Source organism: Octodon degus, unplaced genomic scaffold (assembly GCF_000260255.1).
Source record: "Octodon degus isolate 3935 unplaced genomic scaffold, OctDeg1.0 scaffold00006, whole genome shotgun sequence".
NCBI lineage: Eukaryota > Metazoa > Chordata > Mammalia > Rodentia > Octodontidae > Octodon > Octodon degus.
This window is the reverse complement of record NW_004524582.1, coordinates 29,519,918-29,546,405: the sequence shown is the minus strand read 5'-3', so window position 1 is coordinate 29,546,405 and position 26,488 is coordinate 29,519,918. Positions and strand designations below refer to the sequence as shown.

Here is a 26,488-nt window from a genome sequence, read left to right as displayed (position 1 = left end):
GGGAAGGTAACTAAGACAGAAACTGGTGCTGGAGGGGTGTCGGGTCATCGCTGTGGTCACAGCTGACCATGCATTTGGATCACGTGGCCTGGAGCCTGTGGGAAGTGGTTTGTGGCAGGAGATTGGAAAGGGTTGGAGGTGCAGGCTAGAAAGCCCTAGGGTGCTCGGGCTACATGCGATGGTACTGTTGGCTCGCAGAAGACCAGAATGTGGACAGAAATGCAGACAGAAAGGCCAAGCTCAGGAGGTTGCAGCTGGCAACAAGGACTCTCTTGGCACTGAAGACCTGGTGTGGTGAGTCCTGGCAGAAAATTTGTCTGCATTTTGATCACAATTTTGTGGGAAACTGAGATTGAGGGTGGTGGATTAACTACTGTTCAGCTATGGCCTGGGTGCTGCCAGCTACCCTTAGCCGGAGTCATATGCTTGGTGCTACCCACGTGCAAACAGCCCAGTGAGACCACAAATGAACATAAGCCTCCCGGCCTCCAGGCTACAGGTGCGGGCTGTGTTGTCCTGTGAGTGGAAAGTGACCATGATGCCAGGTCTGTGGAGCACCAGAGGAGCCAGGCCTGGGTCCCAGCCTGCTCGGTGTGCTCTCTGTGCACACTGTGAAGGAAGGCACTGATCTAACTTGCCAGCTACTCGAGCGCCAGCGTGGCCACTTCCTGGAATGTGGGACTGCAGGAAGAAGAGGGGATAAAAAGCTCCACTTCTTCGTAGCTTGAAGTCCGAACTCTTGCTTTTGTGACATCTCACAGCCATTTTTACAGCTGAGACACTACTGGGGGGGGTGTGATGGAGCGAGCATGCCTCCCTTCCCTGGCAACGGAGCAGGACAAGGTCTGCTGTGGAGGTGGAAGGCCTCCTGGGGGGCCAAGGCCACGCCCCCACGTGCCCCTTTACATGGTAGACAGGCGGGTGCACCTGCTGTGCACATGGCCTCAGTCTTCAGGGCCACCAGGCAGCAGTCAAGCAAGCACTGAGGCAGTGAGGGAGGAGAAAGAACCCCAGGGCAGACCCCACATGACGGCGCCCCCACAGCTATGCCCATTTCTGCCTCCTGCAGTTGTAGATACCCTTCTGTCTGCTCCTCGGCCGGGAAGATGGCCTCCTCTCCATTCCTTGATCTGGCCAAGTCCTGCACCTGTGCCAGCTGCACAACACATCTCACAGGGTCTTCGGCACGGCCGGGGGATTCTCTGTATTTCCACCCAAGGGGAACGTGGAGTTGGCAGAAGCTACCGTAAAGCTGGTTTTCTGCTCAACGCATTGCTAAATGACTCAGGAGGGATAGTTTGTTCTCATTTCCTTTGCAAAGGAAATGGCTTGGATTCTGAAGAAGCCGATCTGAAGCCTATTATGGCTCACAGCAAACACAAGCTGCTATTGCCATGTGCTTGGGCCCCCCACCCCTGCTCAGCCTACACAGGCCTTCACTGGCCAGCTGGGCATCTCTGCTGGCCTCCCAAGCCCACAGGGGCAGACCTGAAGGTCTCTGGGTGGAGCTTCCCAGGCCAGGTTTCTCAAAGCGGGATGAATGGTGGGGGACGGTGAGGAGTCAGCACTGTTCATGACAGCAGCTCCACTTCCCCATGTCCCACAAAGCCCTTCCCTTCTGTGGCCTCAACAGTGGATGAAGGAGTTGTGGTCCTCTGGCAGGTAGGGCCTGGGGTGCATGTCTGGCTGACCTGGCACCCACCGGCCAGCAGACCTGCAGCTCCACGGCATGAGTGACAGGTTGCTGTCCCTACCACCTACCAAGGTCCCCTCTGTCCCACCTGTCCCTCTCCTATCAGGGCCTGCTCCCTGCAAGCCTGGGGAGGGAGAATCCAAGCTTCCTTCCTCCGGTGGGTCCCTGGGTCTGCCACATGGTCTCCCTTCTTGTGTGTTGTCCTCATTCCTCAAGTGCCTGGCCCATGGCCAGCTGGGCCCAGGACCTCTACACCATCCCCCAGGAGCCAGCTGTGTGACCCACTGCCTGGACTGCCAATCCTTGCTAAGGAGCAAAAACAGGAGAGCATGGGCAATGGCCCTGGGACCCAGCTGGACCTGCCCGCCATCTGACCCTGCAGGACCATCTCTGAGCCAGCTGCAAGTCCACAGCCTAACTCCAGGGCAGATCAGATAGGGTCATCGCATGCGTACTCCGCTCTGGTACATCAGCCACAGGTCTTGGACTCCCAAATGCCAGCACCCGCTGGAGCCAAGCCTGAGGTGTCCCTTCCTCTGCTGGCCAGCACCTGTGAGGGCGAGCTGGCTGGCAGCCAGGTTGGACTCCTGCAGAGGCACCGTAGGTTCTGTGTCGTCTTGTTTCCTGTGAGCCTAGGGTGCAGAGGTACTCACACCCGGCAGCCCCTCTACCCCAGTACGCAGTAGGGCCCTAGCATTCACCTGCAGTGCTCCTGCGCCCACCCTTAGGGCCTGCCGTCAGCGACCTTGATGAGTTTTTACAGCCCCTATGTGTACGAGAGCCACGTCCATGTGGGCACCAGACAGGAAGCACAGTGAGGCTAGGGACCCCGCCCCAGGACCCTCTGGCAGGACACAGCCAGGTGGCCCAGTGCCTTCTCATGAGTGTGCCCATGTCCCTGTGCTCGGCCATCTTCACTGTCACTGAACAACTGAGAACCCCAAAGGCAAAGGCTGGAGGGGTCAGGCCACACAGCAGAGGCGGGCTGGACCCCAGCTCAGTCTCACTGTGAACTCAGCGGTCCCATTTCCCTGGGGCCCTGCGTCTCGCTCTGCCTCCCTTTCTCTCCTGATCTTGGGCAGCCTCCACCAGGAGCCTGACCTGTGATTCTGCTGAGGATGCTGTCATGGTGGATACGACAGGCAACACTTACTTCTCTCTGTTGAAGATGATGAATTCCTTCCGCACCGTCTCCAGACACTGCTGCAGGTGCCCATTCTGCCAAAGAAGACAGAGTGTGACAAAGTGACAGCGCTGTCCAGGGACATGTGGCCAAAAGGCCAGGATTGACCTAAACAGGAGTCACTGCTCTGAGCTCAGTGGCCAGGACAGGTGCTGTCACAGGGACAGCTGCAGCCCAGGAAGGCTGACAGGCTGGTGTTTGTCTCCATTTTAAGCTAGTGCAAAGGCATGTTAGGCTGGAAGGTGGGCAGCAGGCCTGGCTGGGTCTCCTGGCATTTGACTGTCCATTGGGCTATTTCAGCAACCAGTGAAGAAATTAAAGGTCATCCTGCAAGGTCCTGATGACCTTAGGACCACAGATTCACTGACAGGTGCCCCACGGGCCCTGAAAGGTGGGGGTGGGGGTGGACTACACTCTGGGAAGGAAGCAGGCCCCTCTGTGAACACACCGGCAGGGCCTTGTAGCCATGAGGCCTTCAGGGGCTGGGAAGATGTTTTAACTTCTTTCAAAGTAAGAAGGATAAAGGGAACTCTCAGCATGGAAGATTACATTCATCGTCACACCAACACAGTCATAAAACATGTAGTTTTGTAGAGGAGGGTGCTATCAGGCCCTGAGTGGCGTCTCCCACAACATGTACAGATGCTGAGCAGGGGCCTGTGCATGCGGCCTTAGGGGACATAGACCTTTGCGGGGGTAGTCGGGGCCGCTTGGGTAGCCGGTGACATAGAGCCAGAGACTGACGTCCTGGTATGAAGACCATGTGAAGACACAGAGACAGGCCAGGTGGAGATGGGGACACGAGGTGGCAGATGGCAGGGATGCTGCTGCCCCTGAGGGACACCAAGAATCTCCAGGCATCACAGAAACTGGAGCTAAGGAGGGCTTTCCCCCCACCTCTGGAGAACACAGGGCCTGGCTGGTGTCTCCACTGAGGACTTCCTCCCTTGGCAGGGGGGACAAATGCTGGTTGTTTGAAGCCACCAATCTGTGGTCCTTGGCTGTTAGCCAGGGACACTAAGTCAGAGGTCCTTAAGGTGGAAGTGCCAGGGCTTATGAAAGTCACAACCCAGATCTGGGCCTCCGCAGTACAAGATCTTCCTAACGGGTACCCGAGGAGTCAATTCCCCAACCTCGGCAGAGGGGTGACTTGGAAGGATGGAGTGAAAGGCCCCCTTGTCCAGCAGGAGGCTCGGCCAGCGTTTTGGTCCCCACCCTCCCGGCTGCTGTCCCTGGGAGGAACTCACCAGGGTGCAGGTGTCCTTCGTGCTGTCTTTGGACCTATGCTTTGCCAACCTTTTCTTCTTTTTGTGTAGTGGCTTGGATTCCAGAATCATTTCCTCCAGTTCGAACGTGGGGTCACAGTTTAGTCTCCCTTTCTGAAGGGGTGAGAGGAAGAAGACGCGGTTGGTCATCTAGCACCAGCCACAGCATCTTCTCTCCATTCAGTGAACCCGCTACTCACTCATTCATCGGCTAATGCTGCAATACCCCGTGGGACACACCGGGGACACTGTCTTTCTGGTGATAAAGTCCACATATCCCCGCATTAATAGGGACCATTGTCCCCCTCCAGTTCTGATCCTGAAGCCCACTCGTGGTGACTGTTCCATACTGCCAGTCTGTTTGCCATGCAGTCCAGGAGTGACAGCAGCCCTGGGGGCATCAGGGAGGCCTGGCACTGCCGCCTTAGCCCCAGCAGGCCAACGGCTTCCTCAGACTCCACTCCGTTCCTACAGAAGGGAGAGTAGAGCCCGTCCTGCAGCCCTCTCAGGGCTCTGGGTGGCTGGGAAGGAAGCAGATGCCCTGAGCCAGCTGTCCTTGACCCTGTTGGGGACCGGGCCTGCTGTGGCTTGGCCCCAAGTGGGGAAGGATGCAGACTTGTGGTTGGGCACTTTGGTGGTGTACTGAACCCTAACCCTCCTGGCAGCCCTGGGAAGGCCTGCGCCAGCTCCTGCCTGACCTGCGGCAACTGACGCACCCCATGTTGCTTCACACCCCTCGCACCTCCTGCAGGACTCCAGGGCTTGAGCCCAGCTAGGGCCGAGCTGCTGCAGCCTTTCTGGCCTGGGCTATGCTGTGATTATTGTTCCCTTCAGCCATGGAGTAATGTCCCATGTCCTTTCCTTGACTTCCTTGCTCCTGGGGGCAAAGCCTTGCTTTCTGCTAGGATTCTCACTGGGTTCCTGGAGCCAAGGCCTCCCCTCTCCCCCATCTCCTCTCCCCTAGAGGGCCAGGGTTTCCTCCATCACCACCAACTTCTGGAACATGGCTAAGACCTCCCTGCCCTTATTTCATACTGCTGTCCTCTGCTGCTTGCCCTTTTCCCATAAGCAATTCCAACTCTAGGCCCAGGTCTCTTCTGTTTTACCTGTCTGCTATTCATCCATCCACCCCCACCCACACACCAGTCCGTCTGCCCATCTGTCTGTTGGTCCATCAGTCTGTCTGTCCGTCTGTCCGTCCATCTGTCTACCCACCCAGCCACCCACCCAGCCACCCACCCAGCCACCCATCCAGCCACCCATCCACCCATCCACCCCTGCCAATGGGGGCTCTGCATTCAGTCCGCTTGAATTCAAGTTCTACTGGGTTGTTACCAGGTAATCTTGGGCAAACTACTTTTTTTTTTCTTTGCAGAACTGGGGATTGAACTCAGGCCCTTGCGCTTGCCAGGGAAGTGCTTATTCCACTGAGCCATCTCCCCGCCCCCCTGGGCAAACTACTTAACTTCAGCCAGAATAGCAGCAGGATCACTCTCAAGGACAAGTGTGATGCTCCTAGAATGAGGCCCAGCAGGAGCACAGGCACAGCCCTGCTGGCTGTTCCTATCCCCTCTAGGCACCTGTGACAAGCACACACTGAGCCCTCTGGTGCTGTCCAGAGCCACCATGGGTCACAAGTGCAGGCCTAGCCTGGACAACTCAGGAACTTATCACTTATCAAGATCCTATGTCAAAATAAAAAGTAAAGTGGGCCAGGGGTGCAGCTCAGTGTGAAGGTCCTAGGTTCAATCCTCAGCAAGCAAAACCCCAAACAAAACAACAGAACAGCAGCCTGCAGTGTGCCTTTCCTTACAGCAAGCCTGCACTACCGGAATGGTGCAGGGTACCCAGAGCACCACGCCTGCCGGGAGCCAGCACTCCCTGAGCATTGTTGTTACCAGGAGGCAACTTTGTCCCCAAGGGACAGGTGGTGAGGTCTGGGAACATGGTTGTCACCATGGTAGGGGCCTGTTGTGACCTCCTGGGTGGAGGCAGGCACCTGCTGAGTACCCTAAGAGGACCCCGCCCTGAACCTGGGTGGCTCCACAACCAGCTGCTGGCGCTGTCCTGTGGCTCCTGAAGGCTGTGCTGTGCTGCTCCTGTCCCCAGCACTCCTGGTGTCCAGTGTCCAGCACAGGCCTAGGCAGCTGCTGGGGACACGGACGGCCACAGCCGCATGTATGCCTTGGCTTGGTGCTGACTGGTCAGCGAGGCCAGGAAGTGGACCAGGAGGAAGCTGCCCCGCTGACACAGTGGGTCAAGGTTGCAGCTGCTCCCAGGGGACGCCTGGCCACTCCTGGACACACACAGATGCACATGTAGACACACATTCTCATACACCTAGATGCACACCGACACACACACACAGCTCAGAGCTGGCCACGCCCACCCCCTGTCCAGGCCCCCGAAGTGCCTTGTGCCAGCCTCGTCCACAGACTGAGAGCTTCAGAGTGGGAAGCCCTCTGTCCACCGTAGGTCCTGGGAGGGGAACAGGGTCCAGGGAGCTTCCTGCAGGGAGGCTGCTGAAGGACACCAGGGCTGGGTGTCGGGACAGAATGACTGCTTGGGGACACAGCACAGGGCAGCCAGGCTGTGCAGCAGGCCTCTGTCTGGAATGCTGGGCCCAGCTGCAGTGGGTGCTGTGGCCAGTGTAAGGAAGGGACCGGAAGCTTGGGCTCTGCGTGCAAATGATTTTGGGGAAAATGATCGTTGTCATCATCATCATTAGTTCGCACTTCTGGGGGCCCAAAAGGAAATGTGATTTTTCTACCCAAAACCAGCAGAAGTCCCTAAAGGCATCTGCCCTTAGTCAGTCCCTGGGACAGCACAGCCTTTCAGAACCAGCCTCGTGACCCCGTAGCATGATTCTCCTTTTGTGCCCCAGTTTTCTGCATCTGCAGACAGTGGGAATGGGAAGAGGTGGGAGCTGAGGCCACTTGGGGTTCCTTTCCTGCGGACATTACCCCTCCTGGGCAGGGTGGGCAGGGCAGACACAGCACACAGGTTAAGATGAGCCTGTGAGGCCTGGGAGGCGCAGGTGCACGTCCAAGTTCTCAGGGCTGAGGTGGCTGAGCAGCAACGCTGCCCAGGAGCTCTCACCCGAGGTCACTGCCCCTCGCCCCTCGAGTGCTCTCTGTGGATGTTCCGGCGTAGCAGCACTGCCCTGCATCAAGGGGTCCTGGGAGGCTTCCAGGCAGCTGCAAGCTCCCTGACCTCTCTCTGAGCCTCTGGCAGCCAGCTGCAGGACCAGGCTTAACAGCCAGGCTGCTGAGGGGTGGCATGCCCCTGGGACCCCACTCACATTGGGCACAAAGCCGGGCAGCAGCGCCTTCTCGAACACAGCGTCCCAGTTCATGTCGGTCAAGTAGGGAACACTCTGAATGTCACTGAGGCTGGACAGGCGGCTCTCGGGATCCTTGGTCAGGAGCTGCAGGCAGAAGGCGCCCGTGTCACCAGAACAGCATATGGCAGTCTCACTGGAGATGCTGGAGTGCCACAATGTGCTACACTTGCCGGTGGCCCTGCCTGGGTCTCAGCAGCACCACCTGTACACATCACTTTATAGCCAGAGGACAAAAAGTCCCCTTTGGCCATGGACCCAGCCTGTGTCTCTGCCCTCCCCATGCCCCTGGTGTCCTGTTCCCACATTCCCTGCCCGCCTGCATCTACATGAAATGACCCTGCAGCCTGGGGCTGCCCCTTACCTTCTTCAGCAGGGCCACCATGCCCGGGCACCACGTGGAGGAGTAGTGAACACGCTCCACCTTGAACATGCTGAGGATCTCATCGATGGGCGTGGAGGAGTGGATTTCATAGGGCCTCTGCAGCCAAGGGACAACCGCAGAATCAGACCAGGAGGGGAACAGACGGGGGCGATTCAGCCTCCCCTCTAAGTTGTAGCAGGTAGCCTGGAGCTGCGGGCCCAGAGGAGCCAGCCAAGGGGCAGTGCAGGCCTCAGCAGGAGGGTGGGGGTGGCAGGCCACGGAAGGTGAGGTGGCTCTCTGAGGTCATCTAGTCCATCACTGGCAGAGGCAGAATTCACACGAGCATCCTGGCCTGGGTCCCTATTGTGGCTACGGGCTGAGGCATGGATCCTGCCCATGCGCTGGGCACCCAGGCACAGGCACAGGTGCAGAGCTTGCCATTTGGGGTCCTTGGCTGCCACCTTTCCCTGTCCTGGCTAGACTGGTCTGAGAGGGGGCAGGACTGAGATGTACAGATGACATAAAGGGACACAAGAAGAAAACAGCCACGTGCATGTGAAGGGGAGGCACCTAGTACAGCACTTCCCTCAGGCCCCTGAAAGAACCAACCCTGCCCACAGCTTAAAGTGCTGTGAGGTCAGATGGCTCCTGCTGGAGTCCCAGACCCTGGGACTCTGATGTGGAGGCACAGGAAATGAAAACAACCACCCCCATGGCCATATGCAGAGTTCTGAGCCCTTGGTCTGGCCCCCTGTTCCTGAGATGCTGCTGTCCTCTGTGGTCAGGGCCAAGGGAGCAGGGTAGACAGTCCCTGCCACCCTGGCTGGCTGGCTGGGGGTGGAGGGAGACACAGGATCCTGGGAGGGCCCATAATCTCTGTGGGGTGGCCAGTGCTTGGCACTCCTGTCTTGACACAGCAGGGGTGCTGGTAGAGGGCCTCCTGGACTGGCCCGGGTCCTGTCCGCCCATCTTTTTCCTTCCAGTATACTATTCCTCACACTCTGTACTAGCAATCTGGGGCTGCTGGGAGAGAATCTCATCTCATTCTCATTAAAAAGTCAGGAAACAAGTTGAGAGAGGAAAAGAGACTTTCTCAGTATCCCAGAGAGATACCAAGTGTTCGGCCAAGATCTTTGTGCAGTGCTTCCAGAGAGGTGTAAATCCCAATGCCCAGGACAGAGCCAGCCAGACAAGGCAGAGACTTCCCCCACCACAACCACTCATCTCTGTCCCGGCCTGGCCATGCCCAGGCCCTCACAGTTCTGTGTTGCCATCAGACCTCCAAGTGAGCCACCCTCTCTCTAAACTCTGCAGCTTTTTCCAGTTCTCTAGTGACTGAGACCACAACCACAACCACAACCACAACAAAACACCAGTCATGGGAGCTGTAATACACCGCAAGCCCACTGTAGCAAATGCATTCAGAAATAAGCTCCGATCCGAACACTCCCATACCCTTGGCCTCCAGGTTTGAGTGTCTCTAGGGAGACCCAGGTCCTCTTTCAGGAATTACTGGGGAATATTAAGAGCAACAGCCTCGCTGCTGCTGGTGCTAGAGCTTTCTCCCTGGCCTGGGGTGGCTTGACTCTGGTGAGGGGCTTGTAAGGGGTAGTCCACACGTGCCCAGGCAGCGGCTTCAGCAGCACGACGCTGGACAGTCTCATTATGGAGTGCAGGCGTCTCCACTCCAGGAAACTCGGTTTACAACAAGTACCAATTTACCAAGGACAGGGAATACAGAGAGAAAGAATTGCTGTAGACTTGTGATTTTTAACTGTTAGGGCCGAGCTGGGCTTTGGAGATCATCGAATCCAGTGATTACCCCATAAATCTCTTTAATCCAAATCCCAGTATAGAAATGATTAAAATGACAAATTATTCCTTGGGCATTTTAGGAACAACCTCCAAAGCTTGAGAAGATTTCCCTCCTCTGAAACTCTCCAATCACCTCTGCAAGGGCCCGGAGTCTAGGAACAAACCTAAAACTCCAGGAAGATCCAAGAGGTTCCTTCCTCCAGCTTTGGAGGCGAGTTCTTTACCTTCCAGGTTTCTGACTCCTGTCTGCTTTACTAAGAGACCAGAGGTCAGTGCGTGCTCCAAAGGCCTGGTCCTCCTCCTGTTAGATTGAGCCTACCGACCACACGTGCTCTCCCATTATTCTTAGTAATGCACTCCAACCTGTAGGGGGCGCTCCAGACACCCTTCTGTGCATGGTCCTCTCTACAATCCCAGTTCATCCATCTATGCAGCTGACTTAGGTCAAAGTAACACAGGTGTGGGCAAGTACGTACCACAGAGGGCACCTTCTGGGACCACTCCAAGCCCACACCAGGAGTCTCCCATCTAGGGCCTCCGTTGATCCTCCGGATGTCTCTATGGTCAACCATAGCGTGTGGTTGGTGGTTTTCAATCCAGTAAGCTTTCCCCCAGGGGATGTTTCACACCAGGTGGATATATCTTTGGTTGTTATACCTGGATGGGGTGGGTGGGGGATTGCTGCTAGCTGCTAGCTGGGAGGCCAGGCACACAAGGGATCAGCCTGTTGTACACTGGACAGCCCCAGTCAGAGAATGATTGAGGCCCCAGTGTCCGTGGTTCTGAAGTGGAAGCCCTGGGGCTGAGGCTGCAGCGCTGCCCCTCATCTCGTAGGCCAGAAACAGGCTCTGAACAGATCGTTCAGAGACGACCTGGCAGGATCAGGATTTGAACTCAGGAATTCTTGATTCCAAAGCCCATGTCTCCAGCCACAGTGCCAGTGCTTTCTTGTTGAAGTACCAGTGAGGGCTCTGCCCTACACTACCTAGAGTAAAGCCCGATGTCTCCCTACCCTGCACGAGTCGCCTCAACTTCCTCTTCGCCATCTGTGTCCATGCTGTTGCCTCCACCAACTCACATCTGAGCCAGCTTTCTCCTCCCTCGGGGTTCTCCCTCTCCTCCACCTGTAATCCCTGCTCGCCCCACCCACCATCTCAAGCGACCCTCACTACACACGTGCTGAGTGATCTGCATGCTCCCGAACACCAGGCACTGCCTGGGCTCTCATTGTGTTTCTCTCTGAACCTCCCCAGCAGCCCTGCAGGTTGGTCTCACTAATCCCCATTATGAGTGAGAAGACCAAGATCAAATGCACCGAGTGACCACGGCGCCAAGGAGCACCTCTGCTCACAAAGCGCCAAGCCCGAGCTGAGCCGTGCACCTGGGGTGAGCCGGCATGACGCCTGACCTTCACCGACAGCTGGCTGGTTTGTGAGCTGCCCAGGGTGTTAGTGAAGCGCACCTGTGGGTGTGTCTGGGCGGGCCACAGAGGCGTGGCGTGGGGACTCTACGTGCTCCTGGGCTTCCCCCTCTCCAGGCTTCTCCCCTGCTCAGCTCCCTGACCATCCTGAACCACGCAGCTTTTCTTCGCCTTTCCCTTGTGCCATGATGTCCTTATCTTAGAGTTAGCCTTTTGCGGCTAAATCTGAGACTGTGAGCTGAACAAGGACCACCTTGCCTCCTTTGGTTCTGGGTCTGCTCCAGCCCTGCATCTTCCCAGAGCAGAGAGGACTCCCTCAAGGCCATGGGTGATCAGTGCCAGGCCAAAGCCCAACGCACCACAGCATGGGCTTTCTGGGGCCAGTCCACGCCAGGGCTGAGGGCACTCCTTTGTCGTAGCCTGTTCATCCCAAGGACAAAGATACGACCAGTCCATGCAGCAGCCTCTGCTCTTGGGGCTGCCCTAGGACGTGGAGGTGCCAACTTGGAACACAGGCCTGTCAGCTGGCCCCATCAGGGTGGGACGCTGGGCCAGGGGAAGGAGACTGCTGGTTACGGATTTCTGGCTGCAGTGGGGAACCTGGGAGAGGCAGGGTCTGAGCCTGAGAGTCCTCAAAGATTCTATTACGAGGAGGCAGTTTTCAGTTGAGCAGGAGGGAGACCTGTGGGTCATTTGTGCTGTCCAAATGAAGTGGATTCCCTCTGGGTGCTCTCTGGATCCCAAGGGTCACCAGCTAAGCTTTCTTTCATCTTCCAGTGGGCGCTGTGGAGACACTGAGGCTGACATGACTTAGGAGGGAAGATGGAGGGTGGAAGAAGGAAGGGTGACTTCCGGGTATGGAAGGGTGCTTCTCACTGCGGCTTCTGGACCAAATCCAGTATGAAACTCGGTGAGGGAGCGACCATACGGGTCACTGCTGTTTGGGTGCAAGAGTAAACCAAGCAGCAGCATTTGGCAGAGGGCTTGACGCCGATTCCTGACAGGTGTCCTTCATTCTGTACTCTGTCCCCACTCAGAGGCCCCTGACTGGCCATTTGTTTTTCCCTGTTCCACTGAAAGTGGCACCAGACCTCCGAGCAGAAAACACAGAAGGACTGGAAAATGAGGCAGTTTATTTTTAGAGTGTCAAGATCCATTCCATCCTTGATCTTGCAGGCGCTCGTGGTTGACTGACCCCTGAGGGATGACCGCCGCAGTCCTTCCTGCTGGCAGCGGCCAATCACACTGAGGGCAGCCACTGGCCATGGTCGCAGTATGATGGACTTAAGGTTATCAGCACCTGGTGGACACCTGCATGCGCCACTCCTGCGGCACCATCGAGCTCGCAGTCCTCTTCCCTGCTAGGCATCAGCAGAGCCAAAGGAGTCGTCCAGAAGCAAGCCAACCTGCGGGACTCCATCCAGCCCCTGAGAAGATGCTGCTCTCTGCTTTGCACTTGAAAAAGCACTGTGCACCGTAATTATGTTTTGAGGGATTCAGAGATGACTCGGATGAAGAATTGGGATCAAGGGCAGGAAGCAGTCGCCTAAACTAGAGCAGGATAAATAATATTTGCACCAAGAGGCCTCTGGTTGATAAACTGCTGTTATCCCTTCTTCACTGAGCAACCACTCCTTTGGTTTCCATCATCACCACCCACTGGTGACTAATACTCTATTCCATCCTCAGGAAGGGTGCCTTCTGCTGACATGAATATGCATGTATGCAAATTACTTCAAAACAATGTTAAAATCGCAGCCTGCAGTCTCTATAGAGAGGAGTAAGACACAGACCCTGTCTCCCCCAGTCCTGGGCATGCACATCCTCCAGCGCGCTCTGGGAGGGGGTGGGTGGAAAGGGTATCATCACTGATGCTGTAAGGATGGGGATGGGGTCCTCAGCATGCAGTGAGATCATTTTCAAGAGACACCCACACAATGAAAACATGCCTCAATATTAGCTTTACTCATAAAACTTGCTGCTCAGATAAAGGTACGAGCAATCGGTTGCTAAGGTGCTGCTCTAGTCATCTTCAGCTATTAAATGTAAATGAACCAAAGCAAAAGCTGCCAGAGAGCATCTCAGGCCATTTATATGAGGCACTGAGCACCTATTCTAGCGAAGACACAGCCCAACAGACAAGTGATGGCGATAACAGCCCACTAGGCAGAAAGACAAATGAGTGTGAAAGGAGAAGCGCCCTCTCTCACCTTCACGATTCCAGAGCTTCCAGTCAAGTCAAGAGCCAGGGCTCAGAAGCATTGTGCTGGGGGTTCAGCGGGGAGAGGGCTTGAAGTCATGAGGTCAAGGCACTTTGGGCACTGGGCTGGCACCGACCACTGCAGACTTAGTGTGAGCCCCTCTACTCTGGGCTCCCCTTCCCCAGCAGTAGAATGAGGGGCTGGAGCAGCGTACATGGCAGGGGTGGGGGACGGTGGTGGATGTCCTAATGCCCAGTTTGTGTTGAGGTGGCACAAAGGCCAGGCGCTGAAGCCAGAAGCTGGTCCAGCACCTGCCTGTCCTCCCCAAGCCCACTGTGCTGGGCGCCCACCCCCTTGCTCTGGTCCCACGTGCCCCAGCATCTCACCCAGCCCCGCAGCAGCTCATAGGCCGTGATGCCCAGGGACCACCAGTCTACGGGGTACGAGTACCCAGGGCCTCCATCCACGTACACCTGGAAGACTTCCGGAGCTGCCAGAGACAAGACAAAGAGAACGTCAATGCACATCACGGTTTACAGCCACTAGCCCTGCAGGGGGCGGGGCCACGCACGCAGATTGTGGACGGCAAAGCCAGCTTCCGCAGCTGTGCTTTCGATATCTCTTTCTTTTTCCATCTGTCACTTCTTACCCACCCTAGACCAGCCCAGCTCTAAAGCCTGAGAGCTTCATTTTCCTTGAGCTCTGGGGAACAAGTATCTACTGATCTTCTAGCATGTGCAGGACTTGGAGCTGTGTCCTCAGGATTCTGCCTGGACACGACAGCCAAGCCCAAAGCTGAGCTCGCACCCACATGGTCGTCCTTCCCTGCATGTGCCACGACCTGTTTCCCTCCTTTCTGTGCCCAGGGCTCTGGGAGAGGGGCCACGTGGTGCTGGGCTGAGCTTCCTCGGGCCTGGACGTGGCTGGCCTGTGCTCAGGCTTCACCAGCACCCACAAGCGCAGAAGGTGGGCGCCTCGGTGACTCCCAGAAGTCTGCCTCGTGCCCAGCTGCTCCAAGTCCACTTGGAATTCAAGGTAGGTGATTTATCCTGCTCCAACTGTCATAAGCAATCAAGTGACAAATGTCTACAGTTATAGGGAAGGTGACAGTCTCTTCTCCCCCGTGTACTTGGGAGCTCATGATGCAACATGAAAAGCATTTATGTCATAATCCCTATGTCACGAAAATTACCACTCTGGTGGCACAGTGCTGTAGCACCTAGATTCAAGGGGATCATGCAGATTCAGAGCTAGAAGGACAGTCCCACACGTCCTGGTGACACCCTCCCACACACTGATGGATGAGCACTGGCAATTGTGATTGCCTGGGGCTGAGCTGAGGATTTAGGCTGGTTACCTCTTAAATCCTCACAACCACACAATGAGATAGGTGCTGGGAGGGCAAGAAAGGGGAGGCTGAAAGGGAGCACCCTAGAAGATATGACCACGTCCAAGCCTTGCCTGTGGGCAGGGGCTACCTTTAGAAATCAGGCATCTGCAGATGTAAATATAAGTTACATATAAGTTTTTATCTTCCCTCCAGATAAAAATCACCCCAGATTTGTACTGGGTCCTAGTCCCAGTGGCTGATGTCTTTGCAAGATAAAGAGTGTAGAAACTGGAGACAGAGGCAGGGATAGGGGGATGCAGCTCCAAACCCAGGAGCAGTGGGAGCCCCCAGAAGTTGAAAGAGGGGAGAGGATTCTCCTGGGATCCTCCAGGAGGCCTTACCCTGCCCACAGTTTGATACGGGTACCAGTCTTTAGGACAGCAAGCGAATGCATTTCTGTTCTTTCACACTACTTGGTAGCTTTGCTTCTTGGCTGCAAACAACCACTACAAGGCAATTTGCCCAAGGTACAGCCAGCCGGGCAGAGCTGGCTTAGCGCGTCTGGGCTTTCTGACACTGAATTCTTTCTCCCATTCGGGGGACCTCCAGGAGGGACTGAGTTGCCCCAGATCGGTGCCCTGATGTAGCCTTCTGCCTGGTACTCTCCCAGGGACGGAGTGGGCACTTCATCAATGGGTGCTTACTGACTCTTTCACCACTGATGCTGGGGTCAGTGCTGATTTTTGATGGTTGCCGAGAAATAGAAACAGCTTTCAGCCTTTTGGAAGGTCAGCCTGGCAGAGGGGACAGGTGCTTTGGAAACTACCATGTCATGTCCCCTCCTTGATAGATTAGCCACACACTGGAGAAAGCAGGGTGACCTGCCTTGGGCACCTCTTTCCTCACCCTGGGGTGTCTCTAGACCTCCTAGTGCTGGCTCCAGCCTGGTCCCCCTGTGGTTGTGATGCACGCGTGGCAGCTCGAGGTGCTCCTGCCTCCTCACGCCAGCTCCCACACCCCGCCTTCCTCTCAGACTCGCACCCTGGCTCTGAAAGCACTCTCCCCTCCTGCGTCCTACAGACCGTTGCCTATCGCAGCATTCTGATGTGACACTCCGGTCACAAAGGATGCTGCTGCAGGACCTTCTTGCTGCCACTGGCTTCACACACTGATCCTTGTGACACTTGGGGCTCTGGAGGCTCATTGATGCCAGAGGAAGGCCATCTGAGGACCAAACTGCCTGGGGCAACGAGGCTTGGCCACTTTCCTCCTTTTGGGGTTTCCCAGGGTCTGTCATCTGACAACATGCTTGGGGGACATCTCAGAGGAGCCCAGCAAAACGGTAGGCCTGGTGCAACAATGTACTTGGCTAGATCCTAGAGTTTTTTCTGCTTTTCTTCTTTGGAGGAGCACTGCAGGTGCGAGGGGTCAGGAGCAGCGTGGCCTGGAAGGTGACTCGGATCCTACAGCCAAGCACTGAGTTCCACTGGTGCCTGCCTGGGCCTGGCCCCAGCTGCACGGCAGTCACCGGAGTCCTCGAATCCAGGAGCGGCTCACCCTGTGCAGCTTCCTCCTCTGTGTGTGCACCCATGCTAACTGGTGGACCAAGTGTGGTCAGGGTAAGGGCTACAGCTGATAACAGGACAAATCTACCAATCAGTTGCAATAAGAGTTGTGTGAATGTGGCTGCTTTCTCTTGGAAAATAATGTATGCACTAGAGCTTCTTCTGTTTGTGAGACAAAGCCCCGCACAATCGGAGGAAGCGGCGTGGATGCTGTGGGCACTGTGATGTGGCCTTAGGCTGCTACATAAGGCCAACAAACTCAAGCTCTGCGGTCCTGTAACTGTGGATCTGATTCCTCGGACAGCTAAGAGGCTAATGGGAGGGCAATGGATACAGCAGGGACATACTGGACAAAGGGTGATGCATCCGTGGCTGAGTAGAGTGAGATTTTGTCCCCTAAGCAGAATGGTGCACAACGAAAACTTCTGAACATGTTACTTTTGGAGTCCTCCATTTGATATTTCTGAATCATGGGTGACCTTGGGTACCTGAAACACTGGGAAGAATGAGGGGGACAAATGTCTTGCGGCACTGTGACTGCCCGAGCCACGCCAGGCTCCAGCTTCTCCAGTTGTGCTGTTTGTGCCTAGCACTCCCCATCTTGGCCTCCATGCCTCTCCTTCGTAATGCGCTGGGCCCCCAGGGTCGTGTCCTCCAGGAGCTTGTGTCTTCCTGTGCGTCGTCGCTGCGTGCTCTGCCTGCAGCGTGTGTGCTCCCCAGCCAGCTCCTTCATATCCTCTGTGCTCTCCACCCCTGCTGTCCAGTCGTGCTTTTCTCCCTGGTCTGCTTTCTCTCCAGACTCTAGGCTCCTTGAGGGAAGGGGCTATTTTCTATGATGTTCCATTCAGGAAAATTTTGTTCACTGAAAAAATGATCATAGTTAAAAATAGAAAAAGCTCATTTCGTTCTTCCTGTGCAGCAAGTCCTGTCCTAACATCTTCACATACTGCTAAAAGCAGCAGCCGTTATGGTATGTGTCTAGATGTCTCCCCAAAGCCTCGTATAGTTGTTGGGCGGCTTCTAGAGTTTGTGCTTAATATATGATCCAGTACTGGGATTATGGCTATGAATGTTCCGCCTGCCCTGAGGTGGGCATCCTGGATGCAGTGCAAGGGAGGGAGAGGGGCTCGCTCTCCCCAGCTGCCACCACTGCTCTTCCTTTTTTGCTCTTGCTGTTCTGTTTTCCGCTACCATGAACTGCTTCCCTCTGCCATGTGCCACTCTGCCTTGGAGCCAGCTGAGGATGGACTGAAACCTCCAATAAATAAACCCAAATAAACCTTTCCTTCCTTCATTCTGGGCATTAGGTATTTTGTCCCAGCAATGAGAGATAGGTGACTGAGATGGGCTGCTGTGGGCCAAAGTGTCATTTCTAGGGCCTCGGGAGTACTCATTCCTCATAGGAGCATGGAATCTGGGCCAGCTGCCTGTGCATCCCACGGAGGAGAGAACCAGATGCCCTGAGCCAGCACTGTCAGGGCTGGGATAGAGGACTCTGGGGTGCTGGGACAGCAAGTGACATTGGAGCAAATACCAGGAGACGCCTGTGCCACATGTGGAAAGGGTGTCCAGGCTTCAAGATCCCTGCTTATATTGTGGGCATATAGGGCCTTTCAGGAAGAAAACAATTGAAACTTCTTCCAGGGCCTTTGTTGGGGGAGGAGAAGGAGCCACCAGTGTCTAAAGATGGCGACTGCTGGAAAGGACAACTACCCATGTCATCTTCACGCGCCTGGTGTCAGTGAAGAGCTTTGGAGGCCACAGAGATCTGTTTGCATACCACCTTGCCCATCCCTCAGGTGTCCTAGGCGGTAGGCATAGAAACTGAGGTCAGTGGAGGCCAAGGGCATTTCAGGGCCACAGAGACAGTGAGTGGTGAGCCTGGGTTGGAATGGCATCCCTGGACCCTGAAGCCCAGGGCCCACACAGCTGCTCCATTACTAGGACGGAATGTAGCTCTGTTGAGAGCAAGAGTTGCCACATTAAAGTGCTATTTATTGAGCATTCGCCCGGTGTCAGAAACACGTCACAATCCTGTACATATAAAGTACCTACTCCCCTGAACATAAACATGCAGAGTACTTCCAGATGCCAGGGACAGTGCTGTCTGGCCCGCTTTACCTCATCCTAGCCTTAGTGAGGAGACAGCTATCGTTATGTCATTATGTTTGGGGAGAGTAAGCCACATGCTCAAGGTGACCCAGCTTCTGAGGCTCTGAGTCTTAAGTGAACCTGAACACTTCTGGTTTCCTGGGACAACTGGAGTGACAGTCACTAGGTCACACTACTGCAAGGAGTGCTCCTGGACTCTACCTACTAGGCTACGCTTATGCCATGCTAAAAGTAAAGCCACACATACACAGCACTGTGCATCTTTTATGTGTGTTATATTCTAAAATCTTCCAGTGAGCAATGTGGTAAATCTGGTGAGTCAACTGGAACCAAATCCAAGAGTATTTATGAAGACCAGCAGAGCAAATTAGCGTTTCAACATAACCCAAAAGAAAACAAAAGTGTTTCTACCACCAATGAGCACATTAATAAGGGTGGGTTGAAAGCCTATGGGAACCAGCCCTCGACCACGTTCCCTGCGGAGCCTCTTTCCTTTCCCGCTGTCTCCCCAGGACCTATGGCAGTGCCAGGCACAAGCAGTGTGCTCAGTGGGGCCCCACGGACATGTTGGGTGGACACGAGGGCCGCAGAACTTGGACTGTGCCCAGCGTGGCCCAGGTGTGGGGGAGATCATCTTTGCTTCATCATCTCTGCAACAGCTGAGCCGTTCTTCCGGAGCAGGTTTAAAATGGAAAAGAAGTTTGCTTTCAAGGGACATCAGGGCTTCTCATAATTGGCCTTCCAGCAAAACAAGAGCATGCAGAGTGCTGTGAAAGAGGTTGTCTCTCTTCCCCCTCAGAAATGTGAATGCCCATGTGGTGGGATTTTCTACCCCACACTAACCATGCAGCGTTTCTTTCCTCATTAGACTAAAAATATGAAAAAATACAATAACCCTCTCAGTTGCCATTCTTAGCCTGCTGCTTTCGCTCTGTGCACATTGCTGGAGGTTTGCCGGCTGCAGCTGAGTGTGAAATGCTAGTCGGCGTCGGGCCTGCCGGCACACAGGTGTCCTGGTCCATTTCTCCAGGTGTGCGCTCTCTGCCGGACCCTCAGCAGTTCATTATGCGTCCTAGCTAGTAGGGCCTTCGAGCTAAGGTCTCTCTTTCTCCAAATGTTACAGATAAGGAAGCCAAGGCCTGCTGGAGAGGCCGAACGTCATGTGGCCCAGCCAGGACTAGAATTCATCCCTCCTTCCCACTGATGCTGTCCCGGCAAGACCACGCCTCCGATTTGATAGAGGAGGGCCCAGCTGCGCCGCCAACCACTCGCACACCCTCCCCGGCCGCTCTCGGACAGCGCCCTCTCCTGGCGGCTCAGCCTCAGCCCGCGCCTTGCACTGTTTGAACTGTTCTCTAACCACGCGACTGGTCCTCAGGCTTCGTCATTTTCCTTTCCAGAAGAGTCTCCCCCACGTCTCCATCTCTCTCCTGGCCCCTTCTCTTGTCTGCCTGGAGTCATGCCACCCCCCTCGCCCACCCAGTGGCCCTCGACCTGGTGCCACCTCTGCTGCCCGGAGAGACATTTGCAAGTCGGGGGTTCCGAGAACCTGGAGGTCCAGGCTGAAGGGTGTGGCCGCTCAGCCTCGGCTCCACGTTTAGAAGGGCAGCCTTACACACTGTTGCGTTCCCACTGGCACGTTCAAATCACTCGCTAAAATCAGGACAAGTTTTCTTATTTCCTACCCAATAAATTGCCCAATACTTGGCATGAACACTTCCTAGAAATAGGCCCGCCACTCCTACTACATTCTCCTATCTGGCTGCTGTTTCCATTGCAGCCACTGTGCCAACTTCAAAGGACACGCATTTTAAGTATTTTGTGACTTACCTTCCTGATAAGCTTTATGCTGTTTTCCATATTCATAAACTCCTATTCATACTTCAAGACCCAGATCAAATTTCACTCCCTCAGGGACTATTCATCAATTCTTTTATTATGATTGTCCCATTCCCCTCGCTTATCTTTAATGTTCTGGACTTGTTCCCACTCTTGTCTATTCCTCCTTGAAGACTTGATCATGCCGTATTTTAATAAATGGCATTCATATCCACCTCACTCACTGGACTGTGGGGTCTCTGGGGACAGGGCCATGGCTCAGTGGGCCCCAGGTCTTCCGGGACAGCATGAAGCTGTCCAGAAGCAGACTCTCGACGCACTGCAGTAGCTAAGACACCGAGGCGCAGAGTCGACTGCTGGCGCTGGGTCCAACAGCTCCTCCAGACAGCTTCCCTCGCAGCCCCCAGCAGCCTCTGCGGTTCTGCGTCTCAGGCTGCCGGCAGCGATCCTCAGGTGGCCCCCCTCACCAGCACCGTGCTGGTTCTGCTCAGCTGGGTGCAGCAAGCTGACCACCAGTTGGCATCCACCATGCTGGGCGAGCACTTCACCTGCAAGCAAGCCTCAGAGTCCATGGAACCAGCCAGTGCCCACCCTGCATGCAGCAGTGGTGGCATCAGGGCCCAACAGCATGTGTGCTTAGTTCCCAGACAGCTGTGAGCTGGCGTTCAATGTCAGTGCATTATTGCATGGCCAAGGAGACGCACAGGCGGGCGCCCAGCTCGGGTGCGCGGCACTCGCCCCCTGGTGACTCAAGAGCTCGCTCATCGTTCTCCGCATTAAAGTGAGCGAGGAAGCTGTGGTGAGCAGAGATAAGCAGCAGCCCGGCCTCTCTGGATTCGCAGGGGTAATTGAATTTTCTCTGGCTCTTCGCTGGCAGGATGAACTGAGGTATCACATGCTTACATATTAATTTGAGATAAAACCCCCCCACTATACTAGCCTGATAATTTCTCTCTTTCTAGGGGTGTGAATAGCGTTAATAGTAACAGAACATTGGTTTCATTGAAGTGTAAGAAACTGCTCGGGCCTGGACCGTTAAGATTTCGCAATCTGCGTGGGGAGAGGAAGGGCAGGGGAGGGCTAATTGGCGGACGGATAAACAGGAAAGCTCTGATGAGATGCAGGAATAAATCCTGATCAAATGCCAGAAAATGGCTTCACATTAACTGCATCGGATTCAGCTAGCAGACTGAGAAAAAGTCTTTCACGCCTGGTGTAGCTCTCTCTGGAAGCACAGATAAGAATCAGCGCATTTTGCAGAGTGACTGTGTGTGAAGCTGGAGAGGAGCTTCTGACCAGCCCCTCAGGGCGGCGGCAAGCTCAGTTTCCACACGGTGGAGCTTCTGCAGGAGCGCGGGGGCTTTACGCTGCCCCGCCCCCAGCGGTTGGCGCATCTGCGAGCGCACGCAAAGAGAGCCTGGCGAAGGGACTCAGCTCTCACCCGAAGTCCTGGGTGCTTTACAGACGCGGCACACACGTAGCCTGGAGGAAACGGAAACGATTCTGGCATGCCTGTGCTTCAGTGGCGATCTGTCACGTGGCCAGGTCTACGGTTTGCGCATTTGTAGCATTATCCCAGGACTCAAAATATTTTGAGTTTTGGAGTATTTGGGATTCCAGGTTTTCAAATTAAAGACGCTCCGCCTGGAAGGCCACTCACCTACAGGACACCGCATTCTCTCTCTCTCTCTCTCTCTCTCTCTCTCTCTCTCTTTTAACTATCAGACATCTTTTTATTCAAAAACTTAAGCAAAGTTTGAAAATACCTTGGTGCATCTTAGGTATCAACACAGGCACACAGGCTACATCCACATCACCAAGTGGGGTGTGAGCGGTCAACAATCTAGGCCTGGCTTCCCCTCTACTCTGCCCTCTCACTTTCAACTCTCTGTGTCGTAGGGTGTGCGTAAGTAGCTGGGAAGTGTTAAATTCTGACAGTAATACAAAATCTGAGATAAAGGGTATCTTGCTCTGAGTATCTTCGCTTTACACTTTGCTGCTACAAGCCAGGTGGGTCTACATTTTTTGAGTGCTGATTTTATTATTGAGAGAGATGGATGAGGAGATGGGAAGAAAACACTTTGTCTCTATATGTTTTTGAAAGCTCCATCAATGAGAAAGCAGGAAGAACTCAGTTTCCGGTGGGGGGGACGTTCTCATGGAGGTACTGCAAGGCCAAGTCTGTCCACTTCATTTCCTGCTCTTTCACAGATTCCGTGGTGCCACCGTTGTCTTGTTCCGGCTCTGGAAGTTCATTCAGTGGTATTGCGACATCCTCATAAGGTAGCTTGTCTTCCCGCCACGCATCGTCAATCAAATCCAAGATCCTTCCATCTCTCTGTACCTCACTATCCATCTTCCTGCAGCTGTGATCCTGTCAGATCAAATGTCGCAGCAATGAGGGGGTGATCTAGGTTCTCTAACGCGTGTTCCTTCACGTAAGGCACTGTGTGCAGTGAGTAAAATGATTGCGTGGGTGAGCTAATGGCCTCGGCCGCAGGGCTAAAGAAAGCCCAACACAGAGGCGCGAACAAGACCCACCGCTCCTAAATCTAGGAGGCGGGCAAGAGAAACTCTTACCCTCATCCAGGGAGCTGGAACCGCTCCGCATTCTCTGTTTATCCAAGACAATCATCCATCTCTTGGCCAGCTCCCTTTGAACCTGCTATAGGAACCCGAAGCTCGAGTGCGGCGTGCACACACGCACGCAGGCCCTACCCACGTCTGAAGCTCACCTCCTTGGTGGCTTTGCTCAGCAGATCCGTTGTACAGAGACACAGACGCACGTGTGCTGGGGACAAGCAGGTTTTCTTTGGTCCTGCTGGCCCATCGCCGGTGCCTCTGCTCCTTGGCAAGCGTAGCTCTGCGTCCCTGCCGTGCTGCCCCGCCCCTCAGTGAGCAGCACTGGCTCAGCCTTGGGGAGCCCGGAAAGGGACTTCTCAGCCAAGTTACTCCAGGCGCTCTGAGTCTAGCTTACCCATCTCATCATCATTTCTCTTTTCTATTATGCTTCTTATACAGATCTTAAGGAAATCTGCTCTGTTTACAATACAGAAGGGAGAGTGTCATGTCTCACCCAGTAATGAGAAGCTGGCCAATCCACACACCTCCCAGTTCTGGAACCCCCATGGGCTTTAAGTCTGGAGCTCAGGCGCCTCTCAGCACAGGCGGAGAAGCGAGGACAGGCTTGCCGGGCGTGCCATGGAGGACGACAGGTGTGACACAGAGAGTGCAAGATTTCATCCGAAATGCATATTTAATACTTGCCAGAGGTAGCGTGTGAGCTTAAGGGCGGGAACTGAGCCCGTTTGTTGAGATACAGAGGAACTTGCCTCCACACACGATTTCTTCTCACAGCCTCACTACGTATTCATGAAAGAGATCGGGACAGGAAAGGAGCTGCAGAAGCTGCCTTCAGGATGAAAGGCTTAGGGAAGAGAGCTGTCACTCCCTTGGGAAGGCCTGCGCCCTTCCTAGACCCATTTCTCAATGTCCTGATGGAACAGCAGCCTTAGGTTACTGGGAGAAAGGCAGCAGACTCTTACCACAGGGCACACATACTCAGGATGGCAGGGGATGGTACAGAAGAATAGCCTGCGCCATAGGAAAAGGACAGGAGAGCATCCCAGGCTTAGCCACTAGTGTGTCCCACTGCTGGGAGAGAGGCAAGCGCAATGTGAAAAGGCCCTCACCTGTGGACAGGGAGCCTGCCTACAACTGACACTGAGGCAAAACACCAGGGACCACAGAATGCCCCCCACCACCCCAGACTACTGGAGTCAAGCACCAGGAAACGGACACCTATGGGGCAAGAGAATGAACACGGGAAGGTGCAGGTCCCCAGGTGAACCCTCGAGTGAGGGTGGAGTAGGAACATGGAGGCAAGCGCTACGGCAACCCATCGCAGTATCACTGCAGAGGTGGTATACTGAAAATGCTCATGGCAACAAGGAAACCCACACCATGCTCGACTGTGGCACTGATGGATTCAGTCCTCCCCCAAACACAACTGAAGGCAAGGAGCACACCAGCTATGAGCATTGACAGACATAACTTGGTCCCACATGTGATGCCCAGAACTTAACCAAAAACTAGACACATAATGAAGTCAAAAGAGACACAGAACATAGAACTATGTCCAGATGGGAGCTAGAGGGGGGAGCTAACAGAGAATTTAAAAGATTTCAGAGTCTCTAGTAGAAAAGTGGAACACACACATCAACTCAGGAGGATTTCGATAGGAAGGGGAGATATAAAAACAATAAGATGAACACCCTAAACACTAACAAACATAGTGCACAGGTAAAGAGCCCCTCCGTCAGGGTCATCTGCAAACTGGGGGATGGGTCAAAAGAAGCAGCCAGAAGTGAAACTCTAAGAGAACAAAGTAGGAAAAATAAAAGAGCAAGGTATCTAAAGGTTGTGGAGCAAAATATCGAAAGTCTGACAAACACATAATTGAAATCCCAGAAGCAGAGTGAAGGGGTAGAGAGTAGACTGGAAGGAAAGTATTTGCAGAGATAATGATGAAGGATTTCCAAGCGTTGAGTTATCAGACTAGATATTCAAGAAAGTCAGAAAGCATCAACCAGGGTAAATGGGAACAATGGAAACAAAATCCAATACATCCAAGCATATACTATCTAAAACAAAAGGAAAAAAGAAAATCCTGGAGGCAGCTCAAGGAAGAGGGTGTTGTATATTCAGAAGAACCAAGAGCAGACACATTGCAGATTTGCTATCAGGAATGGTGGCAAGCATGGAGCAATGGGGTGACGTGTTTCAGTGCTAAAGGAGAAAAACTACTAATTTAGAATTATGTATCCAGTTAAAATAAGAGAAATAATTTCCCAACACAAAAAAATTAAAATGGAAAAGTATTAATTACCACTAATTAATACTTTCTCACTGTAAGGAAAGGGAGCCTGTCAGGTAGAGACGAAGCTATATAAAGAATTGAAGAATCCTGAAAATGGGAACAAGAGCGTAAGTATATTCTTTCTTCTTATTTTTAGCCACTATGAAATATAACTGGTTACTAGAAGCAAAAATAAACTCAGCGAATTATATATTGAAGCAAATAAAACAATAAGAGGGAGGATTTGGAAGTGTAAATAATGAGATTTGTATATCAGACATATTTCAAGGCAGATTCTGATTCATCGGTAATAGAGTGGTACCTTGGTTTATGAATGTTTTCGTGAACAATTTGGCTCAAAAACAAAAGCATTTTGCAAAATTTTGCTTTTGTTTGCAAACTCTACATCAGGTGGCAAACACAACTGCGACCATCTCTCCTGCAAACGTGGCCATCTTTCCCAAAACTGTGGGACAAATTCAAGTTCGTGAAGCAAGGTTCCATGGTATGTGCTGTAAATCTAGGACAATTTCTGTATTTCTTTAAAGTACAAATATTTAAAGTACTAATATAAAAAAGATATTAGAGCAGAATCTGAAATAATTATGAACAAATCCCAGACAAGCAAAAGACAGGGAACAAAGACCAAGTGGAGGGAATAGAAGAAAAAGCAAAACAAGAGATTACAGGCCAACCAGATCAGTAATTATACCAGGCACAAACAGGATAAAGGTTAATAATAAGAAGAGGATGTTTGACTAGATAACAAAGAAATCTACCCTAAATATAAAGAAGCCAAGATGAGCTCTAAATAAAAGATGGGGCAGTCTTGTCAGGGACATGTGGAGCCAGTTTGTACTGCTGGCCCCTGAGGGCCCACTGTCACATGTTTGAGGATTAGTGTTGGTAGCTGAAGCCCACAAGAGTGGGAGCACTTGTATCACTAAAAAGCACCACAATCTATAATCAGGACTTTAATTTTTCTTTACTGGAGAAATAGTTGTTAAGCATTTAGCAGCACGCTAATGAATATATCATGCAGACCAAAGAAGGCTACGCTCGGGATGTCAGTACAGTTGGGCCCTCTGTGCTTAACTGGTTCTTGGTCCACAGGCCAACCAACCAGACTGAAAATATTCAGAAAAAAACTGCATCTGTGATGAATGTGAAAAGACCTTTTCCTCATCATGATTCCCTGAACGGAGAGTGCTGCAGTTTTTCATGGCGCTTGCTTTGTATTCCCTAGGGGTTGTGACCACCTAGAGCTGACGTAAAGTACAGCGCACTGGAAGATGTACAGCGCTTATATGTGAAGACACCACCACTGTACACAGGGACTGGAGCATCAGTGAGTATGGGTGTCCCAGGGCTGGGGTGGGCGGGCCCACAAATGAGTCCTTCATCCAGTCCAAGGGACAATCATATTAGACAATGTGGACTTCAGAACAAGGAATGAGAAGGACATGCTATAGTGACAAACGAGGCATTTTCCCCAAGAAGATG

The 26,488-nt window shown here is 53.6% G+C and overlaps 2 protein-coding genes across 2 annotated transcripts in view; both read right to left on the bottom strand.

The window, feature by feature from the left end:
* Nucleotides 1-26,488, bottom strand: part of Stk32b (serine/threonine kinase 32B) — a 331,961-nt gene that overhangs the window by 18,756 nt on the left and 286,717 nt on the right. Inside the window, exons 7-11 of the mRNA XM_004624576.2 lie at nt 13,668-13,771; nt 7,846-7,962; nt 7,443-7,568; nt 4,124-4,255; nt 2,847-2,911 (exon numbers count right to left, since the gene is read on the bottom strand). Coding sequence (XP_004624633.1) covers nt 2,847-2,911; nt 4,124-4,255; nt 7,443-7,568; nt 7,846-7,962; nt 13,668-13,771 — 544 coding nt within the window. The remainder of the gene's footprint in view (nt 1-2,846; nt 2,912-4,123; nt 4,256-7,442; nt 7,569-7,845; nt 7,963-13,667; nt 13,772-26,488) is intronic.
* Anapc13 (anaphase promoting complex subunit 13) lies at nt 21,846-22,705 on the bottom strand. The gene has a single exon (XM_023699722.1). The coding sequence runs from the start codon at nt 22,481-22,483 to the stop codon at nt 22,259-22,261; it is 225 nt and encodes a 74-aa protein (XP_023555490.1). The 5' UTR covers nt 22,484-22,705; the 3' UTR covers nt 21,846-22,258.